The sequence below is a fragment of the Barbus barbus genome (genome assembly GCF_936440315.1).
Source record: "Barbus barbus genome assembly, chromosome: 21".
In the NCBI taxonomy this organism is placed as follows: domain Eukaryota; kingdom Metazoa; phylum Chordata; class Actinopteri; order Cypriniformes; family Cyprinidae; genus Barbus; species Barbus barbus.
Genome location: NC_136749.1, coordinates 8,669,312 through 8,684,492, shown reverse-complemented (window position 1 = coordinate 8,684,492; position 15,181 = coordinate 8,669,312). Strand labels below are relative to the sequence as shown.

Here is a 15,181-nt window from a genome sequence, read left to right as displayed (position 1 = left end):
TATAAATCTTTGACAAAGTACACATGCTTCTTTTCCTGCCTGTGCATTAGCGTCCATTATCTTGCACACTATCTTCTACACTGGACTCAACTTTCTTTCACTCTTCCCCACCCCCGCCACCTTCTCTCTCTGGGACGAGGGCCTCTTGTCGTGCCTGTGGCATCCACCAGTTTTTCCTTAAAGCCAGGTGTGGACAGATAAAATTTCCCCTATCGGAGGTAAAGAAGAGCTACTTAATTTTTTCAGAAACAATTGGAGGTGTCCTGCTGGATAAAGCTTCAGTTTTGGTCAGCTGACACTATCTTGCCTCCATGATGCTAGAGCTGTGGTTTTCAACCAGGTGGCCTTAAGCCCAAAGTACATATAGCTACATTGGATGTTGTGCGCGAATGCGGGAGGTCGACACATGCACTCTAGAAAGCTTCATCCATGTCCAGGGTCTGCTCTGTACTTCCCCTTTAAGTTATGATCGATAAATTTTTTAACTCTTTTAAACCAAAGCTGAGATGTTTCATACCCTCTCGCTCGCTTTCTACTGTGAAACAACAGCACAGGACAGGACAGTGTTGTCAACAGATTACGGCTAAATAACTACAATGCGCATGTGTGACCGGCGCATCATACACACTGTATGCTGTCCCTCGCATACACATAAAAAGTGAAGTATACTTTGGGCTTTAGGGGGTAGTAATAATAATAACCATGAAATCTCCAATTATTACATTCCGATCTGAAGATACGGCTCTAGTATCTTCTTCAATCTAATTTGGCACCCATTTTCTTGCAAACAAGGAGAAAATCACAAGTCCGAATTTCTTCTGTAATACAACACCAGAGATTCATGATTCAAGTCTGTAGAACAAATGTTGCAAGATGAAGAATGTGCTGAAGCATAACACTTATGATTATGGGTTTATCAAATCCATAACCATAAGTATGAGCAATAGTAATTGTGATGCACACCTTATAAAGCACAAAAACAATCAATGTTGGAAAATACATTGATTCTAATGGTGCCAAAATTGATTCCAAAGTAAAAGGATCTGAACAGATTCACATCTCGACCACATTTAGGCGAGCATGTGTGTTCACTTTATGGCATTATGGCAAGCTTTATCTAAAACATGCGCTTCTAAGATGCCACATTAATGCAGTATAATAAAAGACTTATTTATTGCTGTGCATATCAATACTATATACAATACCAGTATCAATACATGTTCATGTATCACAAGAGAAAAGACTACGTATCAGATCATGGCCAAAGTATCATAATAATGGATTGATAATGGATTTACACCCTTATGACATGGGTGACATGAGTATTTTTAGGTAGCAAACATGTTTGAAAGCAATTAAATTCATCTTTCCTTAGTTCTTCATCATTATAAAGAGAGGCTGTAGTAGAGGGATGTTTATCTATGCTGGACCTGTTTAACAGAACGACCATCACATACTAAAGAAAAACATATGCTACAAAATCAATAGTTTTCTAATACTGCATTTTCAATTTAAAACCAGTGACTGCTTACTGGCACTACATAAGAGCTCACAATAAATTTGTACCAATCCATTGCTGAAATACGAGCAGGGTTCAGTACCTTCTAAACCTCCTAAACTCTAAATATTTAAATAAGTAATATTATTTACAGATGTATTATTTACATCATTTAAATATAAGGTTTGACCAGTATATGCTAGCCCGTATTCACAAACCATACAAAAATCCCACGGGCTAGCCTTCTTGCTGTTAGGTAACCCGGTAGCACACACACAAGCCGTTCTGAGAACAGCCATGCTATTCTCTGTTATTCAGCAAATCATTTGCGCACCATTTTTCTGAAGCAATAGCAGCAACACTGAATGCTTCCATCTCTGTTTAGTTTGCCATGCCTTTCTTAAAGGAACAATATGCCATTTATATCCATTTACAAAACTAAATATTATATATGACTAACATTTCCTCTATTATTTCCCACAAAATATAAACTTACCCTATTTTATTTTATTCTAAATGTTTCTATATAAATTATGTACAGAAGCACTAAATCAGAATGACAGGCGTCGGCAGGTTTAAAGTCAAGGGTAAAGGGCAAAACTTTGTTTGAAGACCACAGAGGACCACGCTAATTTAAGCACTATGAAGTAACCATCAGACAAACTTAAACTGCCCTCTGCTTCCTAATTTGTTCTGGAAAGTCACACATCCCCTTTGAGGTTTTTGCTCTTCCCAAAACACACATGGACAAAATTCTCTCTCTCTCTCTCTCTCTCTCTCTCTACACACAGAACCACATGGCCCTCCACCCTCCCACCCGCTGTGGGAGGTGTCTGCCCATTTAAATGTCCTTATTGGCCGCTCGTGAGGGGCAAAAACAAAATCAGCTGGGCCCCTGGCATATTGGATTCCAGCGTGCACACATGTGTATGTGTGAGTGTTTTAGTGAAGCGTGAATGAGTTTTTACAGACATGCCGTGCAGGTGGCTGAGGTTTAGTTTGGTTTCATTGAATGAAGATATGTATTTCCATTGCAGCTTTAAGTGCCTGTGTAAGAGGGGCTAGTACAAAACTACATGACATTGGCATTGACTGGGTCAACAGCCAAGCTCAGCTAGCACGTAACCTCACATATGAGCTAAATAAAAAAATTGAAGCATCGGATCAGAAATTTGAGATAAAATGGCATTGTGATTGGATTATATAATTTTTCAAATTTTGTCAATCCTTTGTTGCTGTTGGCCTTTCCACTTGTTTAGGTTTTAAGAGTGAAAGCTTTAAAATGCAAACATCTGCAACAGTGTGCATGAAATCTGCATACAAATGCCATCACGAACAAATGATGACACGCCAATACCTTTCGCACTGAAATTTATGAATTTGTAACAGCATTTGTTCTCTCTCTCTCTCTCACATTCAAATTCATTTCAATAAATATCATATTTCACTAAAGAATTCTACCTCAGCTGTAAATAGAGTCAATAATAATAGTTAATAAATTAAAATTACCGTTATTTTCCGGTCTTTATCTGTTCAGTCAGATTTTGTGCTGCAAAACATCCATGCTGGCAAATAATAATGGCCATTCGACGTGAATTATATAAATCATTTTAATAGCACGGCCATTTAAAACCCGAGGGTCTACCATGTGCATAGTAAAGCGATCACTACAGACTATCCTTTTGGGTGGGAATTAATGTATACACAGATATCGGATACCAGATATCGGAAAATCAGCATATTAGAATGACTTCTAAAGGATCATGTGACTCTGAAAATACTGCTTTGCTTCACAGGAATTAATTACATTTTAAAGTATATTAAAATAGAAAACATTTATTTTAAAATGCAATAATATTTCACAATATTGTGAAATAATATTCAGTATTTTTATCAAATAGAAACAGCCTTGATGAGCATAAGAAACTTCTTTAAAAAACTTTATTGATCCAAACTTTTGAACTGCAGTGTATTGTTCAGTAAAACTGTTTTCTCAGGTAACCTAAAATTTACATCATTTAGTTACATCAAGGGTCAAATCAAATATAAATAGCACATTAAAGTTAAAAGTTACACACTTTTTTGTGTGCGTGCTGTACAGGTCTGGTATAAAGAATGCTTTTGCTCAGGTGCCCGAAATGTCCGCCCAATAGAGAAAAGTTTTGCTCAGCAAGAAAAACAATTAGAGGGAACATTGCTCCCACTGGTGCTTAAATTTGATACAACTAAACTGAAGAGTTTTTAAGGCCTTAGACAGTTTTAAATACGTTAAATGGTATAAGAAATTATTTTTCAAATTGTCTTAGATTAAGAATTCTGCAGATACCTTGTAAATAGTAAAATAAAACTTTCCTTGATATTTGTGTATTGAAAATGTTTTTGATTGACATTTTAAAAGACAGTTAAATTAATTTTCGGGCTACCAAAATCTGAAGAGTGCCTGCCCGAAGGGCTACCAGGGATTTTGAAATTTTGCGAGCCCTGCTAAAGGTCTGTTTGTTGCTTCCATTTGTGACAAATGGTGTCCTACATAACTCTTAATAAAATCTTGCTGTTTGAGCCTTGAAATAAAGCAAGTATAGACGGAGACGTGGGATGTCTGGTAAAATTTGCTTTGGAATTACTACAAGTTTCCACTGCGAGTCCTACTGAGTGCACTCCCTTTCTCCATCCTGACTGGCTACATCTGTCTTTCTTCCTCTAACAGCATTAAATGCTTAGACATATGTTGCGCTTTCACTGCATCCTGCTTTAGAGCTCGGGCAGAGCCTCTGGCCAGACACACTTTTAAAACACTTTTCAAATAGGGCTTGGGGGAGGATGGAACATAGCAGGCCATGTTAAAATCATATTTAAAGCTCTTTTTGTTTAAGATGCTCTTCATAAAACTGTAAAGTTAAAAAATGTGAAATGTCTGTTTTTGACCACATATGGGGAAATATTTGGAGGGAGTCTTATAGATGGCTAGACATCATATCAGTGAGGGATCTGCCACATAATGTGCTGACAAGTTCACATTCCTCTCGGACGTCGCCTCAATCTGAGGAAAACCCTCTCTGCAAACTCCTCTTATCCCCTGAAAGACTCTCTCCTCCATATGGCTTACGTCTTGCTTCTTGAGAGTTCAGTTTGTTTTAAGTGTGGACCACCAGATTCCATATCGAAGCACTGAAATGAGCGCACATGAAAATTGTTAAAAACAAAGAGTCACAGGGTAATGGAGTTCCTGAGACAGGGCTGTAAAATGCATGCTGAACAGCTCTTCTGGCCTGCGTTCATGAAGCCCCCTGCTAAATCCAGATACGAGCCATGAAAAGTTCTCAAGACACCAAGACAACTGTCAGTAATAAAAATGTTGAATTAGATCAATAAAACATTGATGTTTTACTTGGGCCTTTCTGAAAATCATTGGATTTTGGTCATAGCTGAGGGAGTCATAATTTGCGTAAAAACTAGGGATGCACCGAATCCAGATTTTTGGGGTTCGGCCGAATACCGAATCCACTGTTTAAGATTCGGCCGAATCCGAAACCGAATACCGAATCCTACTCGCATCCTACTTAACATCGGCGATGTTGTGTACTGCTTAGGGTCCTTGCCAAGAGGGCTGCATTGGGATTGGGACCCAACGCAAATCTCGCGGGAGCGGGCGGTTTGAACTTTGCTGCGGGCGGGAATGGGCGGCTAACCTAGCGACATGATGTCATTGTCAACAAAATCAAAGTACTTGAAGTCTAAAGAAACGCGCGGTAGCCTAAGCGTTTTAGATGTCCCCGATAGCCCAGGCTATATTCATCTTCCCTACCAGTGCGTCAGAATACATGCAGGTCAGGGAAAGGAACAAACATGAATCTCTTTAATAATAGCAATACAATACGTTTTTTTTTTCCTGCGGGACGGGAGAAGACACAAAATCAATGCATCTCTATTATCGTGCGGGAATAAATTCTCAGAGTTTTGCGGGTGCGGGCGGGAGTGGACAAACATATTGCGGGAGTGGGCGGGAGTGTAACACACGTTGCGGGAGCGGGCGGTAATGGTCAGAAATTCGGCGGGCGCGGGATGAAGAAAACAGTCCCGCGCAGGGCTCTACTTGCCACCACGAGACAAATTGGCATTGCAAATTGAACATAAAGCTCGACTTGAATCGCCTTCTTCTGGTTGAAAGTATACTGCCAAACAAAACTTTTTTTGCTTACGAGTTCCATTTTCAGATTCTTACAGCCTACTACATTCGAACGGGTCCTATGTAAACACCTTCACGTAATCAACGGCCGTGTGACGTCGTAGCGCAAGTCTAGGGTTCGGTTTCGGTGGAAAATAAATCTAAGGTTCGGCCGAAACCGAACCCCGTCAAAAAGCCCAGGATTCGGCCGAATCCGAATCCTGGATTCGGTGCATCCCTAGTAAAAACTGACAATTTGTTCGGTTTTCCCATTCCTCTTGTCATAAATTTTAATAATTGTTTAGCATATGAGGAACATATGAATACACTTTTCTCTAGGTCATGCATTTAAGACATTTGAAATGCAGCAAAAAATAAATAAAAAAAGTATATTAAAAAGGCTGACATACACTGTGGAATATGTGGAAGAATTTTTGTTACTGTTTTTCAAAAAGTCTAAATATTGTATATAGTGAAATATTACAATTTAAAATAAATTTTAGGTTTTATTTTAAAATGTAATTTATCAAAAAAGTCATTTTAGCAGCCTTTAAGAGTCTTCAGTGTCTTGCGCTTCAGTGTCATTCACACGGGGCGTCGGCATCAACGCCTCTCGTTTACTTTGAATGGAGTGATGTCAAGCGTTGCTGAACTGAATTGTGGGTCCGTCACGTCGCTTCACTGGCGTTGCTTGCGGCAGAAGTTGAAAACGTTTCAACTTTAAGCGCCAATGTAGGCGTCAGCCAATCAGATCGCCTTATGCAAATACCCTAGTGCAGACGCTCGCCAATCCTGTTCATGCAACACCAGAAAAGTAATGTGATTGGCTGTTGTCACTATGACTGTTGCGTCAGCACCAAGCTTCAGACATTGGGCGTTATAATGATCCATGTTGTGCTGATTAACATTTTTATTAAGGATTCTTTGATCATTTTAAAAGAACAGCATTTATTTATTTGTAAGATCTGAATGTATACTTGCTTTAATTTGTGTTAATTTCATTTTCTGGAGAAAATAAATAAATAAATTACTAGCCCCAGACGTTTGAATGGAAGTGTATTACAGCTAACAAAAGAAAAGATGGTTGAAACCTGTTAGTTGTAATAACCTGTCCCTTGATTGACACACCTCCATAATGAATTAAATCTCTTACATTAAAAAAAACATTCTGGGAATTGGCAAATACTGATTTGCAGTTACTGGACATAATTTTGTTTGCATAATGTGTGTGTTGCTCAGCACGAGACAATTTAGTTTTACACAAAAATCAGACTTTTGATTTCAATATTTTGATCATGGATCAGCTCTTAGCATGGGTCAAAAGAAAGGATGATGATGTCCAACCAACGAATCCCTCCATCCTTGGCTCCAGCAACTCAGTTTTGGGAACTAAACTAAAAGAGAAAGGAATTTGCATTCGTGTCACAAAAATGATGGATAGTTCACAAGAGAGAGCGGGGTAGGGGTTGGTCACTATGGTACTTCGTTGACCCAACTAATCCCACATATAATCCATTCTGGCGGTTTGGGATGACCCCTAACCCACTGCCTTAAGCAAAAGAAGACAACAAGCTTTTAGATATTATGCTTTCCCATGATTCACTACTACCCATGAGCAGGCAGTAAACATATGGCACAAACTACTATTCTGAATATCCAATGATTTAAGTTAGTTTGTAAGCCATGCCAAACTAAATTCCAGTCCACCATTCATCATGCCTAAATTTCTGCCTAGGCACCACAAAATGTTAATGAGGGAAGTCAAAACAATAACTACCATGAAAAAGCTTGCACACCGGCAGCGCTACTCTGCATCTATCGGTGACACCCAACTATGATTACAAAGTATTTTTTGCCACTGATATAGTATTGCATTCATTTAACATTAACAACTATCTGGGACAAGTATTTGCACATACTGACATTAACTTTTTCATTAAAACATTTTTTAAACTCATTGATGCAACTTCATTCTTGAAGTGAAATTTTGCCTGTATACCACTGATTAGATTCTGAGTTTGTAGACTGCCATCTTAAACGATACCTGTGAGATGTCCAGGGTGTGATGCTTGCTTCACTTCCGATATGCGACTGAAGCCATAAAACACATTTAATGTCTATGAAATTTAACGTGTTTACCTTTAAACACTTACTTCAGAGTGAGCTATATTTGGATATTACAGCTAGATTTAATAATGACTAATACAGTGATTTTGATAATCTGGGTAATTTTCGATATTTAGGTTTTAGCTAGTTGGTTGCTTCATTTAGTAGCCAAATTGGGTGGTAAGAATTCTCCATTTTTAATCTGAGACGAATGAAAATGCAGACGGTTTTTCCATATATGAGACCTTATTGATGTAAACACATTCATTCAGAGTCATTAATGTCTTGAATGTAAACGGATGAGACAAAAAAAAAGAACTATATGGGACTATAGCATCTGGGCATTAGGCTTGCAGTGTAAATGCAGCCTAATAGACCAGTCCTTTATGCAACAAAAGGAGTCGATAGTGCAAACTGTGGACAGTGCATGAATAATGCAAAGGCAATTACTTTCAAACAAAGAGATGGACACCATTAGTCCTTCCATTAATTAAAGAGGAGAACATGAAGATTGTAGGTTAGGTTTCAATGTGTTCAGGCTTATGAACAAAATGTTTAACATCAGCAGACTTGCAATTAAAAAAAAAAGCTTTTCTATTTCATTGTTTAAATGGGTTTAAGCAAAAGAGTAGATGTCATGAACACTGAAAGCGCTGTTAAATATAAACTCAATCGCTTGGGGCTGGATGTTACTACTGTTTGACCTTTCACCAGAAGGATTTATTTACCTCAAACACACACACAGAGAAACAGGAATGTAAAAAGCATCTAATGGCCAGATCAGTTCACTCCAACCAAACCAACCCAAGCAGATAGAGATGTAGACAATGATTGAGAATCCCACTGGACTCCCAGGTGGCTTCTGGGAACTGATGTCAGAGCATTCCACAGACACAGCCACCAAGCAAGAGCTTCCTGTTTCCCCCCTACTGAGGTTCAACTCCACTCTATAGAAATCATTTTATATTTAGCCACCACACACACACGCTCTTCATTGCTCTTCCATAAAACACAGAACCTACGCATCTATGAAGCCAACAACATGACACATAAATCTATAGCTTAAAGCTAAAATGTACAGTTCAATAATTTATCCTAGAAGAATATATTTCTGGAAATTATGGCCTTATTCACTGAGCTCACTTAATGCTCAGTCAGCAGGCTACTAATATAACAATTAATTATGTCATCTTATTAGTCACCAGTTAGGCATTAAATCACAGGTTAATTTGTTTATAATGTCAGTGGAACAAGCATAAGCTATGCTGTTAACGACAGTAGCTCTGAAAAACACGAGGGCTCGATGAAACCGGAGTCCTCTTGTGTGCATGCCAGTATGGAGGCTAATAGATGGTGTGGTGTGTTTCTGGCTGCTCCAGTGCAGTGCATTGTGGACTATGTGTGAGGTATGCAGGATGAGCCCTCACAGCGCACAGCTGATACCACTAGCATGACGACACCTTCTGCATTCAGAAATCAACACGCCCAATGTACTATTAAAAACTCCCTGCATATGGACAAAATGTGCAAATATCTGAGGAATTTATGGAGGTTTATTTTGCAGAAAAAACAAAGAAAATAAAAAGATAGACCATATGAAATATGTCCAATGAGAAACATGGCATATTTAATAATAATAATAATAATAATAATATGTATTAATTTATTTATTTATTTGGATCCCCATTATGCTCTCAAGCATTGCTAGTCTTCCCGGGGTCCCCACAACACATAACATTCATACATTATTAGTCATGTGTATAGAGTCATGTGTATTCTTTTCCATGTATATAGTTTTAATAATGTAAATATCACTTAACAAAACAGGTCTTTAGTATCTAACATGTTTTACACATCACTATATAGCCTACCTTTATTGAAAATGCCTTTATTAATATTAGCTAAATTAAATCTGTGAAAAAGCCATTTTAGGTTACTACAGACTTCCCATAAGTGTTTCTCAGTGAATTATCGTTGACGGCACTAGGACTCGACTAGCTCAACAATCGGGCTACATGAAACAGTGCAAAGGCCACAGGTAAAAATGCAATCAGATTGTAACTATAGGTCTGTGACGTTCATGCAGCACTGGGCAACAACATTGGTCAAACAGAGAACACCACGTCCCAGATAAAGACCTGGAGAAAAAAAAACAACAACTTCTAAAACAGCAGAGAGTTCTCACATCAATCTAGAAAACATATGGACGCCTGAAGCTATACGCAGCTGCCCGCATATTGCATTGGAATCCATAAAAGTGGTAAAAAATATATGTATATAAGCATCAAGACAGTGAGATCAAAGTCTGAGAGACTAACTACCAACAGGAAAATAACAGGAAAAAGGCCTGTTAACCCTCAAAAAGATGAACCGTCAGGAATTCTTGAAATGACGCAAGCACTTATCAAAAACAGATATGAACCATTTGAAGTGATGCATAAATAGAGATGATCAATGTTTGGAGCTATATTCACAATTGCATACTTCAGTACACTCATGGTTTTCAATACTTCAGTCTCATGGTTTGCATCTGATACATCTATTCACTATAAATATACAAAACATTGTTTAAGAGCCTAAACCCTACTCATAAATCTGAGATCATTTAGAGCATAAAAATCATAAAAACAAACAAACTAATAATTTAAATTAATCATTTAAAAACTTGTTCATAACATTTTAAATACATAATATTTTTGTTATTTACCAAATGATTATTTATTACAGACTGAAAAAAGCAGAAATTATGAGATTTAAAAACTACAATTAAATGAAATGCACATGCATACTGGGATTCTTTAGCTACATTAGCAGATCTCTATAATACATTATAGCACCCCAAAACTGACTAGTACCCAATACAGAAATTAAATATGATATATCTGCCCAGAGTAGTGGTCGACCAATATGGGTTTTCCATTCGTCCATTCATAAATGATTCAGGGCTCGCAAAATCGCTAGCCCGATGTCCCAGGGCTATTGCGTTTTCCAGTCGGGCTACCAAAATGCATCACTGCCCTGCCAGACGGGCTACCTTAAATACAGGGCTCTCACGCAATGTTCCCTCTAAGCTGAGCGTGCGCGACCGCGCTCTTCTTCCACAGCGGCTGCGCAGAAGAAATAATGTTCCTCGCGGCTCGCGCACACAAAAATGAGTTGGGAAGCCATTTGATTGAATGCCGCTAATAAAAGGAAATAATAGCAATGCTCGGGCAAACCACTATAGAGCTGATGTCACGACAGAGTTAGAGCCGGTGAATGCGGTTTACAGGTTTCATAGAAAGAACGATATGCTCCTGTAGAAACTGAATACTTCAATGGTTGCGGTGCACTCAACATGAGAGACGACACAAACGCAATGACATGCGAAATAAAACGTCCTCATGTATTAAAGAAGAGTGGCTTGATTAAGAGCTGGAAATAGTGGAGGATGGGCAAAGAACGGTAACAAAACTCTGAAACATGTTCAGTCACACACAAGAGTATTGTACAAACTGTACTTCATCATGATGTTTAGACAGCTATAGAAGAATTCATATGTTCACTCTCTTTTATATTTAACTTACAGACCTCAGCTTAAGTTTTGCTTCAGTTTGTATTCTATTCTATTCTATCAGTTTAAATACACTGTAAAAGAAAGAAAAGAAAAGTTGAGCCAACTTAAAATTAAGGCAACCAGCTTCAGCAGATTTTTGAGTTCTCAACTTATATTTGTAGGAGATTCTCAACTTTTTGTTGTATAAACTTAGAACAAGAAGTTGAGAAAACTAAAAAACATCTGCTGAAGCTGGTTGCCTTAAAATTTTAAGCTGGCTCAACTTTTTTTTTTTTACAGTGTAGTTTTTGATAAAATATTACTTTAGGCCTATATTATAGACTCAAAAACAAGGTCAATTATTTATCAGGTTTTTGACTTTGAGTCTCTTGCTCATCAAGGCTGTATTCATTTCAAAAATACAGAAACTGTGATATAGTGAAATATTATTGCAATTTCTAATATTGGTTTCCTATTTTAATACGTATACTTTAAAATAGTATTTATTCCTGTGATCAAAGCTGAATTTTCAGCATCATTACTCCAGTCTTCAGTGTCCCATGATCCTTCAGAAATCATCCTAATATGCTGATTTATTATCAGTGTTGAAACTGTTGTGCTGCTTCATATTTATTTGGAACCAGTGTTTCTTTTTTCTTTGATTAATAAAAAGTTTAAAAGAAAAGCATTTATTCAAAATAGAAATATTTTCTAACAATAGAAGTCTTTACCATCAATTTTATCAATTTAACATACTTGCTGAATAAAGTTTATTTAACTTTCTTTAAACTTTTTAAAAGTATTTTTTAAAAAGAAAAAAAATTCTGACCCCAAAATTTTTAATAGTTCACATTGTAACAAAATCTCTATTTTGACTAAACACTTAACTTTTTTTTTTTTTTTTTAATATCACAGGTCCCAAAAAATACAGTATGTATATATATATATATATATATATATAAAAAAGCAGTACAACTGTTTCCAACATTGGTTAAAAATCAGCATATTAGAATGACTTCTAAAGGATCATGTGACTCTGAAAATACTGCTTTGCTTCACAGGAATTAATTACATTTTAAAGTATATTAAAATAGAAAACATTTATTTTAAAATGCAATAATATTTCACAATAACATTGTGAAATAATATTCAGTATTTTTTTATCAAATAGATACAGTCTTGATGAGCATAAGAAACCTCTTTAAAAAACTTTATTGATCCAAACTTTTGAACTGCAGTGTATTGTTCAGTAAAACTGTTTTCTCAGGTAACCTAAAATGTACATCATTTAGTTACATCAAGGGTCAAATCAAATATAAATAGCATATTAAAGTTAAAAGTTACACACTTTTTTGACCCTTGATGTAACTAAATGATGTACATTTTAGGTTACCTGAGAAAACACTAGATATGGTCCCCTAAATCATGAATACATCCCTGACTATGAAGTTTTGCATTTATGACAACTTTATAGGTATGACTGTAAACGAGGCTAGTATTTAAGAGATGCTTTTATAGTAATTATTTCAGTACTGTAGCTTATTACAGTTGTAGTGAATGTGTGGACACAACAGTAATGGTCTTGAGGTTCGAACCTACAACCTTTCAGCAGCCAGCTCAGATTTAACCACTAGACAAAAAACATGCACTAAACAAATATAATGAACCTCTGGAGACAAAACTCACCGCGTTATCATGCTGCTGGCAGAAGTCCATCCTCTCCTGGAAAACATTCAGCATGGAGAAGCTGTTGTGGAAGGACTGGGGGATGTTGATCGGGGTGTTGGAGTTGTTGGTGCGGTTGGCCAGGTGTAAACTCTCCATCAGCCCCTCGATGAAGTGGTCTTTGGTGAGTCGGACTCTCTGGTGGGCCCTGACGCAGTTATCGCACAGGTACTCCTGGCAGTCCAGGCAGTGGGAGGTAGCGGGGTTACCCTCATCACAAGAGCTGCACTGAGGGTTTGAGAGGTGCTGGGGTCTCAGAAGACCACCGTGATGGACCACCGATGAAGGCCGACCGTTCTTGCCCTGTTCCTCAGCAGAGACCACCACATCCAGCAGGTTGCTGAAGATAAAGTTGGAGGAAGGCAGCGCGTCCACGCCCGATTCCGACAGAGACACTTTTTGGTCGCATGTGGGGCATCTGAGCTTCAGGGGGTCACCTGGGATCCTGTGGCCCTCCAGGCATTGCCTGCAAAAGGTGTGCAAACAGGGCAAGACGTGCAGCCTCCTGGTGGATGAGGTAGATGAGGAGCTGGAGGTCTGGGAGGACGAGGAGGAGGTAGATGAATTGGAGGAGATCGGAGCAGAGCAGCCGCACAGCTCCTTGCACAGCGGACATGTTTGCAGGTCGGAGTCTGGGAAAGACGCCATTTGCGCAGAGGACCACAAAATAACTTCGCACATAAAGACGCGTTAAGATACACAAAAGCTTCCCTGATCAATTAGAGCAAATAATGCAGATCATAGACTCGGCATGCTGCATTCAACGATACTTGATATAGCTATGCATTCACGTTTAATGAGTTCAGATTGAGTTGGGCTCTCTGCTTTTTGTTATTATCGATAGAAATTCGCTGAAAAAACTTCATGCAACTTCTCGAGTTCAAGTTTGGAAACCAATTGTCATTTTGAGGCCTTATAATCCCTCGCTATGGGGCATTAACATTGTTGCGAAACATGAAATCCGCTGCGAGGTCCCTGCTCCGATCCTCCCCCACCGCCGCATGACGAGAGGGGCCAAACGCGCTCGAGACGGTGTCAGTTTGTTCCTTCCCAAACGCACATATGTCCGTTTTCCATGAACGCGCTTTAGTCTACCATCTGCGCGTCATTATTCTCAATACGCGCTTGCGCGAGCCGCAATTAAATAATTCAAAGTATGTCCATGTAGCTCGTTAGCACGCAGCGCCCCTCAAGACCCTGTTACTTTGGGGAGGCTGAAAAGCCCCTTTAACTTCCCTCAGTCCGGTTACAGTAACACTTTGGCGAGGGGTATAAAGTAACCATTCAACCATTCGTTTCAGCTGCCCATATTCGTCTCGCGTTTACAGCGCAAAACAAACGCTCTCCCCGCGCGCCTCTTCAATCCGCATTCATTTTCACTGGCAATGACGCTCGCGCGGACTACAATTCTACCGCGCGTGATAATCAAGCGAACGCGTCCATACTAAAAAAAAAAAAAAAGCCTAGAGGCTACTTCCGCCTGAGAATACTCTAGAGGGGCGGGGCTTGTCATAGAGGGGGCGGGGCTTGGGCAGGGCATTCACTTTAAAGAAATACATATTCAGCATAAATATACAGAGCTGGGTAGATTACTTACACATTGTAGTCTGTTATTGATTCTAAATTACATGACAACATCTAAATTACAGTGACATAATCCATTACATTACAAATTTATTTTATTTTTCCATATTTAAATTATTCTTTTTTATTATTTATTTTGTGAATTATAAAATTACTATCATAATTTTCCATTTATTATTATTATTATTTATTTTATTTATTTTTGTGTGTGTGTGTTTATTAATTGATTAGATTTCCAACAGGAATTACAATTCAATACTAGGGCTGCCATTAAATTTAAATAAAGTATCTTGATTAATCCCATGATTGTTCAGCTCCTTTTTGAGGAAAAATATACTTGAACACACGAAATGATACAGAGCAGCATAATGTTCTTTAAAAGGAATACTAATCTGGTTTGGTGTCAGTGAAGGGATGATTGAGCATTATTGATGGGGCCGTGGGTGTACGCAAGACAAAAAAAGGTTGCTAAACATGTTCTAGGACACGAACGTCCCTTTGTATACCATTATTTCTCATTAATTCTCCCACCCATCATCTTTCAACAGTACATGCTAATTTTCCGCCA

At 38.2% G+C, this 15,181-nt stretch overlaps 1 protein-coding gene across 1 annotated transcript in view; it reads right to left on the bottom strand.

Annotated features, from left to right (window-relative positions):
* Window positions 1-14,155, bottom strand: part of trim71 (tripartite motif containing 71, E3 ubiquitin protein ligase) — a 35,504-nt gene extending 21,349 nt beyond the window's left edge. The window contains exon 1 of the mRNA XM_079445588.1: window positions 12,991-14,155. Within this exon, the coding sequence (XP_079301714.1) occupies window positions 12,991-13,710 (720 nt within the window). The 5' untranslated portion in view covers window positions 13,711-14,155. The remainder of the gene's footprint in view (window positions 1-12,990) is intronic.
* Window positions 14,156-15,181: the final 1,026 nt, after the last annotated feature.